The sequence below is a fragment of the Hydractinia symbiolongicarpus genome, chromosome 6 (genome assembly GCF_029227915.1).
Source record: "Hydractinia symbiolongicarpus strain clone_291-10 chromosome 6, HSymV2.1, whole genome shotgun sequence".
NCBI classification, from domain to species: Eukaryota; Metazoa; Cnidaria; class Hydrozoa; order Anthoathecata; family Hydractiniidae; genus Hydractinia; species Hydractinia symbiolongicarpus.
The window spans coordinates 23,203,857-23,218,783 of record NC_079880.1 but is presented as its reverse complement, the minus strand read 5'-3'; the positions used below and the strand labels follow the sequence as shown (position 1 = coordinate 23,218,783).

The following is a 14,927-nucleotide window of genomic DNA, read 5'->3' as shown; positions in this document are numbered from 1 at the left end:
CTTCTTGTTCGAAGACATCGCCTTGGTAACTTGTGTAAAGTTGTTAAATTGAACGGAATGCAACAGGATCAATAGAATCAATACGCCACCATGGTAGAGACAAACGTGTCGTTCTGTCAAAACTGAGAGAAATCTGTTTTTAATGCAATCTTCTAACGACTGAACTCAATCTCAAGAGCTGTTCTCATGATAAAGGTGCATCATTCAAGCCCTGTGTAAACGCACTTAAAGTGGGTTGTTAGTCAACTCAAGCAATCCATGCGAGAAATTTTCTGTAACCCATTTCTAAACATTTTACTTAAAAATATTGTTTTTGATTGTGCTCGTCTAAATATTTGCTCCCAGATGTTTGGTGCCATTTTTGGTGCTTTTTTCCGTATATTTTGAGATATTCACTGCCGATTTTAAAGGCTTTTCTTTTACAGTTAGCTACGTTTTGGTCTTATTCACATTATATCCAATTGACAGACCACGTAGAATCAGCAGATCCTACCATTGACACAACTCTTGCAGATATCTAGTACCAGTGACGTCGTTAGCATAGTGGAAAAATCACTAAAGGCTGATCTCCAGCTTGGGCTCTAGCGATTGGGATGTGAGCATGCGCATAAGGTTTGTTTGCGTAAAATTACATAACAGGAACTGTATGCTGAGATCGTCAAAGGAGTTAAAACAGTTTTTCAATTATCGTTGCGTCAAAGATTTTTAACAGAACTAATCAGGATCCAAATTATAAAAATTATGCTCAATGCAAAGATGTTTTTTTTGCAGAAATCCAACAAAATCAAATTCTTTGTATTCCTCTATATATGCAGATTTAATATTTGTATGCCCACTTCGATCGTTAGAGCACGAGGACCAAAATTCGCCTAATTGGTCCTCTGTTGCAGCAAATGAGGTTGTCACTGGTAAAACGATCAGTACTCAATGAAATAGTCAAATTTCAGCAGAAAGGTCATTTAAGAGAGGAGTTGGCACTGCAACTTACACTGCAACTCGCCCCTTTTAATGCCAATTTATTCGACCATTAGTGTTACTTTTTAGGTTCTTGTTGATCTTATTTTTGAAATTTTATTTTTGATAATATGAAAATGTTCACAGTGTTCCGGAAGTAAACCGCCACACTCGATAAAGAAGTGTGGCGGTGTACCTCCACCTAATGTCGATGGGCAGGAACTGGCTGAGAATATTTTAGAACGCAGTCAAAACAGCAGCATTGATATTAACAGATGCATATTCTTAATTCAGTATTACATTAATTCTTAAAAAAGTATGAAAAAAACAAACAAACCAACAAAATTCTAATTAAAAATCCAAAGTTATGAATCACAAAAATTTTAACCAAAAATCAAATTGTGCAAGCCTAAAAATAAAAGTCGCGTGTTTATTTCGGCATACCAGCTACAACACCGCCTTCGATACCACATTCATTGCTACCTCGAAGAATCTTGAAATAACCTAAAAAATAATCAACAAATAAATAAATAACACGCCTAATTCTGTGTTTTTGGTAAATAAAGGTTTTGATTTAATTTAACCAACGCAAGCGCGTTGAAAAGGCACGCAAAAATAAAATTATACCAAATTTTTGAATGAAGCAAGGAAAAAAAAAGAAAACATAAACCGCTGTTCTGAAAAATACACACCTCCGTCTCCCCAGCGTGGATTCCATGAGTTTGCTACAAGCCTAAAAATAAGAAACAAGATTAGAACAAAATAGTTTTTTGTACCTTCTAGGACAAACATAAATTATGAACCCAATTGAACACTATATGTAATTCATTTTGACACGGACACTGGCTACGTTTTATATCAGATCATGTCAACAGAAAACATAGCATGGTGCTAAAAAGTGCACACGACTTTTATTTGTAAGCAACTTCAGTTGTGTAGAAAATAAACACAAGCAAAAACACAAAAAGTTAAGTTGTTACAAAGGCATATTTTCAAAAAAAAGAAAGAATAGTGTATTTAGGTTCAGGCTAGGGTTATAAAGGTTAAGCATATGTTCAAAATACGTAACGATAAGGTTCTTTTGCGAACGTTGCCATTTGCTTTAATAAAAAAAAAGCAGTTTTATCATACTGACAGTGTTAACAATGCTGTTCATAAACTTTGAATTACTAACCAGTATGGAGTTCCATTCTCTTCTCCCCAGCCAAGAATTTTGATAGCATGACCACCAAGCATGGATCCGCTTACATGTTGGTAAACACCTGCGAAGAAGTGCAACATAAAAACCAGAGTTCTTACAGGATATGAAGGCCAAAGATAAACAAAGCATAAACAAAAAAACCAACAAAAAATAAAAATCACTACACTAGCAAAGATTTTCCAATGGATCAAATATTATCAACTTTACACAGAAAACAAAGTTTCCACAGCATACCTGACTTGTAATTAGGGAAATCAGAGTATACAGAGAAAGCTCCTTCGACTGGACCGTTGGTCATGATTTCTTTCATAATCTGAGTTGGTTCACTGTCTACACTGTACGCTGAAACTCCAAAATGTTTGTCATCGCTGTATGAAACATTGTAGCCCGATCGGCAGGTATGTTTACATTCCGGTGTGGGTAGATCCCCTTTGCACGGGTTCTTAGAATGAGGCACGTGGTGATCGCAGGACGGGATGAGGTAGGGTTGGCATCCAGCATAGGAATCGTAGGGACCACCTGTCACAATGCCAGTCTCTTGAAAGTATTGCCAGGCAGACAATGGGTACCCTCCGTTGCAGCCGAAACCGCAGGATGAACAACAGGTAGCAAGATCCTCCGCAGAAATGTGTGGTTTTGATGCGCCATTGGTGTGAATGCAAATACGATCGGTCATGGCCTCACTAGCTCCGAACGCCTAGAAATAACATGTTATCTTAGAATCTTTATTTTGCAGTATTTAATTTATATACGATCAGTCGTGGTTACAAACGTCTGGGAAGACATAGTATATACGATATTTTGTGTCGTATTACTGAACTTTAAAAACTCAATCAATCATGGCCACATTACTTCCAAATGCATAAAGATAACACATTTGTTATGCCGTATTCAATTTCGCGAATAACGCATTTTTTAGGAAGTCACTGTTGATCTCTTTAGAATTAAACTTTAAGACTCTGAAATTTCCTAGCTGTAAGTGCAGGATGACCTCGATAACTGGATCAAGTGATAATTCGAACCCAAAAAAAACCCAAACATTCGCTTGGTCAAAATATTTTGTTGCTCCCTCGTAATAACTCGAATTCTAAACAAATACTGTAGAAAGAATCTAAGAAATTAACTGTTTTTATTTTAACTGACTTAAAAGTCGGAGTAAAACATAAAAACAAAGAAAAATTTTTATTTTCAATTTTTTGCCATAATTCGAGTTAACGAACATTCCACTAGAACATACGATATTTCCTTGGACCCTTGGACGTTTGACGTTTTTGAAGTATACAGTAGTCAACTCAACTTACTGCTACTTGCGAATTTCATTACAAATTAAGGACATCACATGACTTTGTTGTTACAGCTGATGCCGTCATAGATGATGTCAGATCATGTCAATTATTTTACAAACAAAACATATTATTGGCTGAAAAATTAGAGGCATGCACAGGCAGCACTGTAAAATATGTTTCAGCTCAGGAAATACTTTCTCTCGTGCAAACAACAAGCATTCTCTATCTTATCTTACCCAGCAGCTTCCACACGATCCTTGATCACGAACTTCTTTCACACTGGGACAAATGCTACCCCACTTCTCTCGTGCATCAAAACTAGTTGGTAAATCGCTAACATCTTCATAACGTTTTACTAAAAAAGGGGACATCAAGATTTAATGTTAAAAAAACATCTTAGAAGATAGCACTGCATATAAATATTTGGCTATTGAACTTGGTTTGCTTAAATTTGATTTATTAAAATTCGTGGAGTTTTTCTCATTAGTGTAAATCAACAGTCGCAAGAACTGCTGGCAATAATTATTTAACTTTTACCACTATTACTATTTTAAAGCCAAAATCCATTTTTCATCAAAAAACGAAGAAAAAAAATCAAATCAGTGTCTTTTCTCTCACATTGAAAATGCGTGTGCTTTTATGAAAATTAGGAAAATATCTAAAAATGGACTCAAATAGCTTATTGTTATGCTTAATATCCCAATTCATACACGTTGAATGAACTTCTGGCAAAAATGATTTGACTTTCCGCACTATTTTAAAGACAAAATCCATTTTTCGAAGGAAATTAAAAAAAAAATCTAATCAGGGTTTTTATATTGAGATTTTGCGCGTTTTTATTAAAATTGGAAAATTATAAATTATATAAAAACAGACTTAAATAGCTCATTGTTATACTTGTATCCTAATGTGAATTTTTTATGCTAAATTAGAGGGAAAGAACGCAAAATTAGGAAAAGAACGGAAAATTAGGTAAAATCTCGCTTAAAATTTGCACATTCCGATGACTAAAATTTCCGACCAGTATAAAAATTCAGGGTACAATGGACTGCTTGATGGAACAAAGATATTGAAAACAGATGTTGTTCCAGCACTGGTCTTATCTGCGTTTGGAAAAATACATCAAGTATAAAATCTTTTAAGGGACACTATAATCCAATCAGAACACAACATACCTGGAAATTTTTCATTCAAGCTTGGGTTATCAAGAGCTCCACACAGTGACTTGATGTAATCCATAGAAATGTACTTGCCAAAGTTGTGTCCAGCTACCCATGTTGATTCTAAACTATTCACCAGATCAATCTGCTCTTGAAACTCGTTGGTGGGTTTCGCTTGAGTGAAAGCTACTAAAGCCAGACATAATATGGCCAACATTTTTCTATGGATCTAAGATTTTAAATCAGTGATTACTGTAACAATTTACATCTCAGTAACTTAGGAAACACAAAGAGCTTTTCCTTTTTAATGAAGGTGTTCCTTAACTTATATTGTGAAAAAAAAATATGGTAAGGGTTGATACATTTTTTAGCAAAAAATATTTTTAAAAGTCTTCTAATCTCAAGATTTCGCCCTCTCTGGCCTACTTTAATGTCTTTGAAGCAGTTTTGTGACATGTTAATCAATGCTGAAACTACTAGGGTAGAGGGGTGTATGATTATAGGTTCGGTATGACATTATTATTACATATATAATTTTTAATAAGTAAAAAATAAATCGTATATTAATAATAAATTTTATAAATTTTCTTTTTTTCAGTAAAAAAGTTTCTATCTAATATCACTGTTATAATTCTAAAAAATCCTAAGAAATTTTCAAGTGTTTTATAATTTACAAATATTAGGACATTATAATGTAATATAAAATTATTATATAAAAATAGTAAAACACAAAATTATCATCATAAAGAAAAAGCAAAGCTTATATCAAATGACTATTAAGCAGGGCTGATTAAAAGCCACAGTTGTTCTTTACAGAACAGAATTTTTAGTGTGTACGTTTATCTCAAAACAAATTCAAATGATGCTGCATTTTTGTGTGAAACGAATTCCTTTAGAATACATTAAAGAATTGATCCATAATTTACGAAATCAGATCTGGAAAACATATTATTTATAAGCAGTCATTAAGACTTCCAACGCACAGAAAAACACAGAATGCGCCTTTGGGAGAGATTCAAAATATAATCAAACTACAGATATTACAACTACATTAAGTAGAACACTTTATGGTAGAAGGAAGTATATTAGGAAAACAAGCTCTCAAAATTTATTAGACTTATTTGGAATCATTAGTACAAATTGGCAACATTGCTGGAAAGGGAAGAATTTATTAGTGTCATTTTGCAGGTTCATGTTACTTTTAGCAGTATTTAAGCATTAGCTAATCCAATTTACATTTTCGTGATGACACTTGCAGAACTTATGAGTGCTAATTGCTATACTTTTGAGCGTTTGTGAAAGAATAAGTGCAGTATATGGTTCTGCACTTCTTTACTCTGCACGCTTTTTTTCTGGCACTTGGTTATACCCTTAAAATTTTGACATGATGTGTTATTTTGCATAATAAGATTAATCTTTGAGATACGCAAAAATCAATGTCCTTTGCATTTTTAAAATAAAGTTATCAAGACGAAATTAATAGGAGAGTACAGCAAGTCACTGTTTATTTTGGGATGCCAGCTACAATACCGCCTTCAATACCACATTCATTGCTACCACGAAGTATCTTGAAGAATCCTAAAACATGAAGACCTCATGTCAGGCAAAATACCAAAGCAAATTTCAAATAGTTGTACTAGCAAAACAACAACAAGAAAAATGTTAGATTTAAATAAAAATATTAGATTTTCAATTTTGTGTATGATACATACCTTTATCTCCCCAATCTGGATTCCATGAATTCGCAACCAGCCTATGTAAAATAAAAAGCAAAAAAGGTTTTTAATCAGAATTTTAGCACTATGAATTGTCAGAAAAGTAAGTCACATATCTCACAACATGTCAACCCCAGAATCTCAACTCAATATTTTACCAAAACAGTCAACATGAACTGAACTAAATCATAGTTGACAACCATCTCGACAGACATAACTCCACTGTACAGCAAGTATTTTTATAGACAAAGAAGTTGCCATTATAAGCTTACCAGTACGGTGTACCGTTCTCTTCTCCCCAACCAAGAATTTTGATGGCATGTCCACCAAGTTGGCTTCCACTTACATGCTTATAAACTCCTAAAAGTAGAGTAACATTTTTAGATACATATGCATTCTCTCCTTAAAAATAAGGACAAAACAATAGGTAATTAGTGATATAGGTTGCGGAGTTTAAAAACTAACAAAGCTATTTACCTGACTTATAATTTGGAAAATCTGCATACACAGTAAAAGCCCCTTCAACAGGACCATTGGTATAAATTTCTTTCATGATGGCTTCTGGTTCGCTGGATACACTATAGTGTGATGATGCGTAATGTTTGTCATTTGTATATGACATATTATATCCTGGCAAAAATAATAACAAAGAGACACCTAAAAAGCTATACAAAGCTATACAAAAAATGTTGAATCAACACCTCTTGATGAGAACTCTTGTGCTAAATGTGGCAAAGTAAAAGTATAAAAGCGCAATCATGAAATCATGAGTATTTTTTTCTTTAATCTTGGTGACTCAATGTTTCCATCCACTGTATACACAGAAAACAGTAATAAAACAATTTAATAAAATTTATAGCAACAATTTATATATAATACACAAAACCTGATTTTCATACAAAATTAAAAATAACCTGGTTTTAAAAATAACTTCCACAGTGGAAATTTCTGTTTAACACAACGACTTTTAAATGCAAGTATATAACACACAAATAACTTTTAAGAGTTTTAATGATTCCTACAATACATCAGAAAACCCCTTCCCCTAAAAAATGTAAGCTTATTATATTATGTTCATTCCTTCCACTCTGAGAAACACAATTCCACATACCTTCCCTGCATTGCTTTTCACATCGTGGGGTTGGTCCACTTCCAGAGCAAGGCTTTTTTTGTCCCGTTGTGTGATGTTCACATGATGGGATTGAATAAGGTTGACATCCCTGACTAGAATTATACTGCCCTCCAGTTACAATACCAGTGTTTTCGAAAAAACGCCAAGCCGAAGATGGAAAACCTCCATTGCACCCAAATCCACACCAGATACCGCAGCATGCCAGAAGATTTTCTGCAGAAATGTGTGGTCTATGTTCTCCATTTGAATGTATACAAATTCTATCTGTTAGTGCTTCAACAGCACCAAATGCCTATGAACAAATTAAAAAATTATTATATAGTGCATCAATAAAAATAATAAGAGGAAATATTAAAATTTATTAGGTATTTTTTATGTTGTAAAACTTTTTTATTAAGTCTAAGCATATATCTAGGCAATTATGCTGAGATACCTTAAATCTAAGCAAAAAATTTTAGGCTGAAAAAAATAAACTTAAGTTTTTTATAAGGACTTCTTGACCTAAAAGAATTTATATGAAAGGAGGATATTTACAGCATTTTAAGCATCAATAGTATTTGTTGGTACAATTTTCGCACTCCATGGAAATTTGTTAACAGATGTCAACAAAATTTTGCAAACACAGCTTTTGAAATTTAACAGATCATTTTGGCAAACTCGGTACTTCCATAAGCAATTTATGGTTTTATACATTTTTTATAGCAACATAGTTATACCGTTCACACTTCATTTTAATTAAGTTTAACGTTTAGGTTTGTTTCGAGCTACACCCTAAATTTAAAATGAAAACAAGAAAGTTATAATAAAATAAATAATTGCATCCACAAAGTGGCACATCCTTTATATGCTACGTTCATTTTGCTCCAATATTATGGTATTATTTTGCGCAGAAACAGACAAAAATAGCTATTACTAAATGAAGATTAATCATCTATCATTTTTTAATTAACAAACAAAGAAAACTATTATATTTATGATAAATAACGAATATACTTCAACACAGAAAAAACAGCATTTAATCACAGTTACGTATTTCCTACAATGATTTAATTTAACTGCAAGTAAACTGTTTCTAATGATAGAGTTAAAATCAACAAATAACAAATAATATATATACCATTAGCATAAAATGAAGCAAAAATAGGAAAAATTTGCATGTACAGTATCACTTAAATGTAACTTTACATGAACCCAAGATTCAAAACATCGTGCAACGATCTCATGGCTACATAAAGAACCTTCGCATATCTTTTGTTTATACATGAACTTAATTGCTTTCTATTGTTATCGTTGTGCGCAAGTCATAACAATAAGATTTGATGAATCCTTTTGTTCTTACATGTAACATGAACGCTATTGTTTAAAAGTGTTAACGATCACAAAAGCTATTAAAAGATATATATTTTTAAAAAAATGAATGAACATGCGTAAAAGGTAAAAGATTTTGTGTGACACATAAACTCTATTGTTTTCAACATGCAAAAATAGCTCATGTATTTAACAATAGGTTAACAATAACAACGAAAGTTCTGACGCTACCGAAGGTTCGTGTGCAGGTGATAAATATCATGCGCATGTAAAGTTACATTTACAGGGTTCGAAATAGAAAAGTAAAGTCAGTTCGCAAAAATATAAGCACTCTGTAAAGATGTGGCCTGGAAACACCTTAGATCAATTACCATTTTTCTATCGCCGTTGTTCGTTCTTCAGTTTCTAAAATGCAATCTAAAAAAGCAGTTTTATTGCCGCTTTTCATTCTTAAGTTCTTAAAATGCAATGGCATTTCTATTGCCGCTTTTCGTTCTGAAGTTTTTATATTGCAATCTAAAAAAACTTTTCTATCGCCGTTCTTCGTTCTTAAACTTTTAAAATGCGATCTAAAAAAGCATTTCTATCGCCACTTAAAAATATTCGATTCGCAATCTTGTCATTTTCTTTGCAAAGTGATTCACAAAAATGGCAATTCGAACCCTGATTTAAGCGGTACTGTAACATATAAAGGCTTAGAATGTAAATGTTAAAAAGGTAGGACTAACCCAACAACTGCCACATGAGCCTTGGTCACGAACCTCTTTAGTACTAGGGCAAATATCACCCCATTTTTCCCGAGCATCAAAACTATCAGGTAAATCCATGGCAAATAAATTGCGGTGAACTAAAAGAATTCATAGAGACTACAAAATCAATTATGCATTAATATAAAATCAATCAAGCGTTTCATATCGTATATCAACTTGGATCTAAATTTAGCAGGAGTATAAGTTATAAATTAATACTTACGTCCTACAAAGCTAAAGTTCTGGAAAGCTATCTTTTTTATATGTCATCATTAGTTAATAGTCTTATATATAACAAAACTTTACCTGGAAGTTGGCTGCGATTTGGATCATCTAAAGTACCACATAACCCTTTAATATACTCCAAATCAATATTTTCAAAGTTATGCCCAGCTTTCCAAGTGGTCTGCAAACTGTTCACCTCATCAATAATATATTGAAACTCTTCAATGGCATGCGGAAGAGATGATATCAAAGTACAAAGAGAAAAAAGTATAACACCTTTCATGCTGATCTAAATTTAAAGGAAGATATATATATTTGCATCTCCAGCAATTAACAAATCAGCTTCATTTTCATGCTTGAAAGTTTATAAAGTTTATTAGAGTAACCCCTCTATTGTTTCTGCTGATTTTCAATGATCTTGGTGATGTCATTAAATATTCAAAGCTCATTAAATATGCTGATGACACCGTATTGTACTGCAATTCGAAAAACGTTGAAGACATAACTACGAAAATGAACGCAGATCTCGATGCCGTTTCATTGTGGTGCAAAGAAAACGAACTTATAATTAATCTGAAGAAAGGAAAAACTGAGGCTCTATTATTTGGAACATCAAAGAAAGTAAAAAATCAGCTGGTCAACTTTAACATCACAGTTGACCATCAGAACGTCCTGATAGCAAACGAAAAGTATCTTGGTGTCCTTATCGAAAGTTCGCTCTCGATGAATACTTTCTTTGAAAAATGTTATAAGAAAGCCTCATCTCGTTTAAACCTTCTGTCGAAAATCAGATACGAAGTCCAACTTGCAACCGCCAAGGCAATTTATCAAAGTATGGTGATGCCAACGTTCACCTATTGTGGGCTGCATCTCTTGGCACTCAGCATAACAAAATGGATTCCCTGCACAGGAGAGCTTTGCGTGTTGTGTATAGTTGTAGAGATTATAGTGATCCGAACAATCGGCTTAAATCAATAGTAAATGAGAATAAAAAACGTGCGTGTTTGGTTGTCAAAACGAGTCTTGATGGTACTGCAACAAATGACTTTCAGAACTATTTTCACGCTCAAAATTATGAAATGAACACGAGAAATAACAGAAAGTTGATTACTATTCCAAAAATTAAAACGGAGTATGCCAGAAAAAGTTTTTATTTCATGGGAGCAAAAATTTATAATACGCTTCCTCTAGAGGCCCGTTCTTTAGGCATGTCTGATTTTAAAACATTTTTAAATGAACATTTCAATTAGTTTTTATTAATAATACTTAGGTCTTTAGCCAGTCTTTAAATTGGTTTCCCAGTTTGTCTCTGCCTTCAATCTTTTTTCCTAGGTTATTTTAAACTCTTTTTCACCCGACTTCTTTATTTTGACCAGTCCTTGATTCTTGTGTGTCTATCATACTTGGTTTTATTAATTATGTATATATATTTATATTTTAATGTCTTTTTATATATTTTAACTGGACACATATTTATAACAGCTTTTAGTTGACATGTATATCCAGTATAAATATTTGTTTAATAAAAAATAAAAAAAAATAAAATAAAATAAACAATAACCAGGGTTTACCCTTGGAAAATTTTAACAAAACTAAAATAAATCATTACCGTTAAAAATCACTGCAAGTATGCACATTACAAAATAATCAATTTACTGTTCGTGCACAAAAAACTATTTAGAGTTAGTCTATGTATGTGCATTGTTATTTTTCTCAAAAATCACGTGTCCTGGCATAATATATTAGAAGCATAGATTTGTCAACCAACCTTGGTACACATGCAATTTTGAGGAGAAATATTGAAATGATCGTATAGCTAACAAAATTAATTCTTGCCTAAACCAGGTTTTTGCTTTCATCATCATCATCATCATCAGTCTCGGCTTAACGTCCGTTTCCCATGCTAGCATGGGTCGGATGGGGCCCTCATCCAATCTGACCTGACCCTCATCCAATCTGATCTAGACTTGTTAGATTTCAACTCAACTTCCTCTGTATCAAGTGTAGAAAAACTATATATATATAATGTTGCAAACATGCCGAGGGAATTTGGAAATTTGCAAAATATATCGATATGAGGTGTGGGTTTGGATATGACACAAATGCCCAAACGTAAACAAAAAAATATCAAAGTATAGGGAATTATAATGTTTTGTTGTGTTGCAAAATGGATATGAAAGGCACCCCTAATTTTATTTTAAACTCTAAGCTTAAAAATGATACGAAGTGAAAGCGAATGGGATACGAACAGGAAACGATTCCGAAACTATTTTGAAACGCATGCAGAAACTATTTTGAAACGCACGCAGAAAAAATTTTTGAAACGAATTTCGAAACGAATTCTGAAGCGAATTGTTCTCCCAAAACAATTAAAAAACAATAAAAACATGATAAATTAATTGCTTGAAACTATTTTTAGACATTCCTTTCCCATTTCCATATGTAGTTTCGAAACTATGGCTATATTTGATCCTGTTTTGATAATTTTTAAACGATCAGGCCTTGCCATGAGTCGCGAGCAATTGCTCGCGCCCGCGTAGTGCTCGCGTAAATGCTCGTTACCCGAGCATTTTATTGCTCGCGTAAATATTAACATTTTGAGATAACTAAAAAGATATTTGGTGTGATTATTTTCCACCCATCGTGCAACAGTTCATTCGCCATTTTATAAAACGTGTGCGATACGAACATTAAGGTTAATCTTTGTTGCGCATTAATTTTGCAGTGGAAAAGTGGGGGGACGTTTTAATCGTGAACCCCAAACACGATGACCAATCTTAACTTTCTTTTCTACATGTCCGAAATAGTATTTAATGTTCGTTTTTCAGGTCATCACAAGCAAATAGGAAAAGATATGCTCCGTTTTCAAATTAAAAAAATCTTTATCTGCGTGGTTTAAATAAGACTTATAAATAAAATCTCTTTTTAAAAGGTACACGTCACGCACATAAAATTTATACAGAAAAAAAAATTATACCGCAAGTGGGTTTCGTTTTTAAAATTGTTTGAATAGCAGTTGCGGCATAAAGAACATAATTCATTAAATTTGGACCTGCTATGGTTTCAAATGAAGAAATTATGTACAATTGAATCCATGATAAATTGTCTGTTCCGCCTGTAAGTGCAGTTTTGCAGACTTGCGTCATCCGTGCTCCGTTGGCGTTCACCTCCGCATTAGTTAAGAACTGCATGGCTGGATTTCTTATGTAAGACCTGGTTACCAACGACGAAGGGGTCGGGCAAAAGAGATTTATGTCTACGTAGTTCTTTTAACTAAGTCAGGAGTCGGTGAATTAGCTAGGATGGTCAGGTTGGCTATGAATAGGCTTGCTTGTGGATTTAAAGGAACAGGACTATTCAATAATTCTGAGATCTAAAAGTGTCCGACCAAGACGGAAATCTATCAGACGTTTTAACCAACAAAAGTTCGAAACGAGCTACGGACATGTCCGACCAAACTGGAAATGTGGCGGATGTTTTAATCACACCCCCGAAACGATTTAGGTGTGTGCCAAGGCGCACACCTCTCCTGAAAAATATGCCCTGAGAGAATAAATGTAAAGTTTTTTTAGCGAAAAATATGGCGAGCAAAATTGCTCGCGTAGACAATCTGACGCGAGCAATTAATTGCTCGGGAGGCTATTTGCTCATGGCAAGGCCTGACGATCTACGACGATGTTTTAGCTTCTTATCATCTTATTTTTATGGTTTTTAAACAATCTACGGCGATGTTTTTGCTTCATAAGATCGTGTTTTGATGGTTTTTAAAAGATCTACGGTGATGTTTTAACTTCATATGATCGTGTTTTGATGGTATTTAAACGATCTACGGCGATGTATTAGCTTCCAACGATCGTGTTTTGATAATTTTTAAACAATCTACAGCGATATTTTAGCTTCTTACATCACATATACGGCGCTTTCGGCGAGATAGCACCCTCCTTGCTTAAGACAAAATTACAAAACATTATATATCACGAGGAAACAGTATATACATTGTCCTATTGCCCTGTTTCATGTGTGTCGCTAAAGTGGAATATCTCTAAATATTTAACTATCACAATTAGATTAGAACCTCAAAATATAAATAAAGATAAAGGGTAAAAGGCTTGATTTGACACCTTGTGTGTGACTTCATGAGAATTTCATCAAGTATAGCTAGAAACAAATAAAAGACACTAGAGAGTGGCTTCGTAGCATTCCACAATAGATCTTTAGCCGCAGCTGTCTTTAATTCCGTTAATTTTAACTTCAATACCAAAAATCTTACCTGTAAAATGCAGAAAATAATGTCCATCCAATGTTCTGTCTGCGCTAATTTTATACTGCAAAGGTCACAAGACTTGATGCAAAAACGAAAGTGTCGAACCAGATCCCCTAAGCCACAAAAGAAACTTTTTACGCACAGTGCGTTAGTATAAAACTAACTTAATACCATGTGAGGTGTGTATCCACAACTGTTCCTGCTGGTAGTTAAAATACATTGCGTAAAATTTCTTAAGGTACTATGAATACTTTAAGAAATATAACTTTCAAATGTCACGTAACATTTTGAATTCAATTGTATCCATTTCTCACAAAAATAGGACAGCTTTAGATAAAAACATATAACACATTGCAAAAGGTAATAGAAACCAGGATGGTTTGTTGTTTTTAGCCTCGTTTTTAAACCCGTGACATAAACAAAGTGTTGCCGTTGGCCCTTCACTAAAAGAAAGGGACTTAAAGGGCCTCACATGCCTGTATAAAAATGTTTGTTTGCTTTACTTTTTCTTTTTTTTGCAGATTATAAATTTTATTTGACTTTGATAAATGTTATTTTACCCAGGATAGGTCATTTGATTATACGGCAGAGACGCAACAAGTACAGTCTAGACGGCAAAAAGAAATTTTGACATCTGTTTAATGGTTTATTACTGTCAAAGCACAATCAAACCACGTGCCCACCCACCAGCTTTATTATTGTCAAATATAGGCAAAGAATCAGTAGGTCAGTCAGTAGAGTGATTATTAAAGCTAGCTACATCCCATCCCAAAGGTTCCCAAGTGACCCTCACAAGGTTTGTGTCTAGGTGGACAGAACTACCTTTTTGACTGGCATTAAAAGAGTGTATATATTCCTCCAATTTAAGGTGACTAACCTAGTTCAATATAGTGCAACAGTTTCTTGCTCAATCTTGTTTTTGGATCTGGGTTA

General features: G+C 33.6%; 2 protein-coding genes across 2 annotated transcripts; both read right to left on the bottom strand.

Annotated features, from left to right (window-relative positions):
- Positions 1-1,216: 1,216 nt before the first annotated feature.
- On the bottom strand, positions 1,217-4,862 carry LOC130647677 (cathepsin B-like). The gene is made up of 6 exons (XM_057453615.1): positions 4,617-4,862; positions 3,678-3,796; positions 2,390-2,852; positions 2,129-2,216; positions 1,647-1,687; positions 1,217-1,458 (listed from the first exon to the last, which is right to left on the bottom strand). The coding sequence occupies exons 1-6, from the start codon at positions 4,816-4,818 to the stop codon at positions 1,385-1,387; spliced, it is 987 nt and encodes a 328-aa protein (XP_057309598.1). The 5' UTR covers positions 4,819-4,862; the 3' UTR covers positions 1,217-1,384.
- Positions 4,863-5,665: 803 nt separating this feature from the next.
- On the bottom strand, positions 5,666-14,148 carry LOC130647676 (cathepsin B-like). The gene is made up of 8 exons (XM_057453614.1): positions 14,001-14,148; positions 9,812-10,019; positions 9,485-9,603; positions 7,428-7,740; positions 6,794-6,946; positions 6,589-6,676; positions 6,314-6,354; positions 5,666-6,179 (listed from the first exon to the last, which is right to left on the bottom strand). Exons 1-8 carry the CDS (start codon positions 14,025-14,027, stop codon positions 6,106-6,108), a joined length of 1,023 nt encoding a protein of 340 aa, XP_057309597.1. The 5' UTR covers positions 14,028-14,148; the 3' UTR covers positions 5,666-6,105.
- Positions 14,149-14,927: the final 779 nt, after the last annotated feature.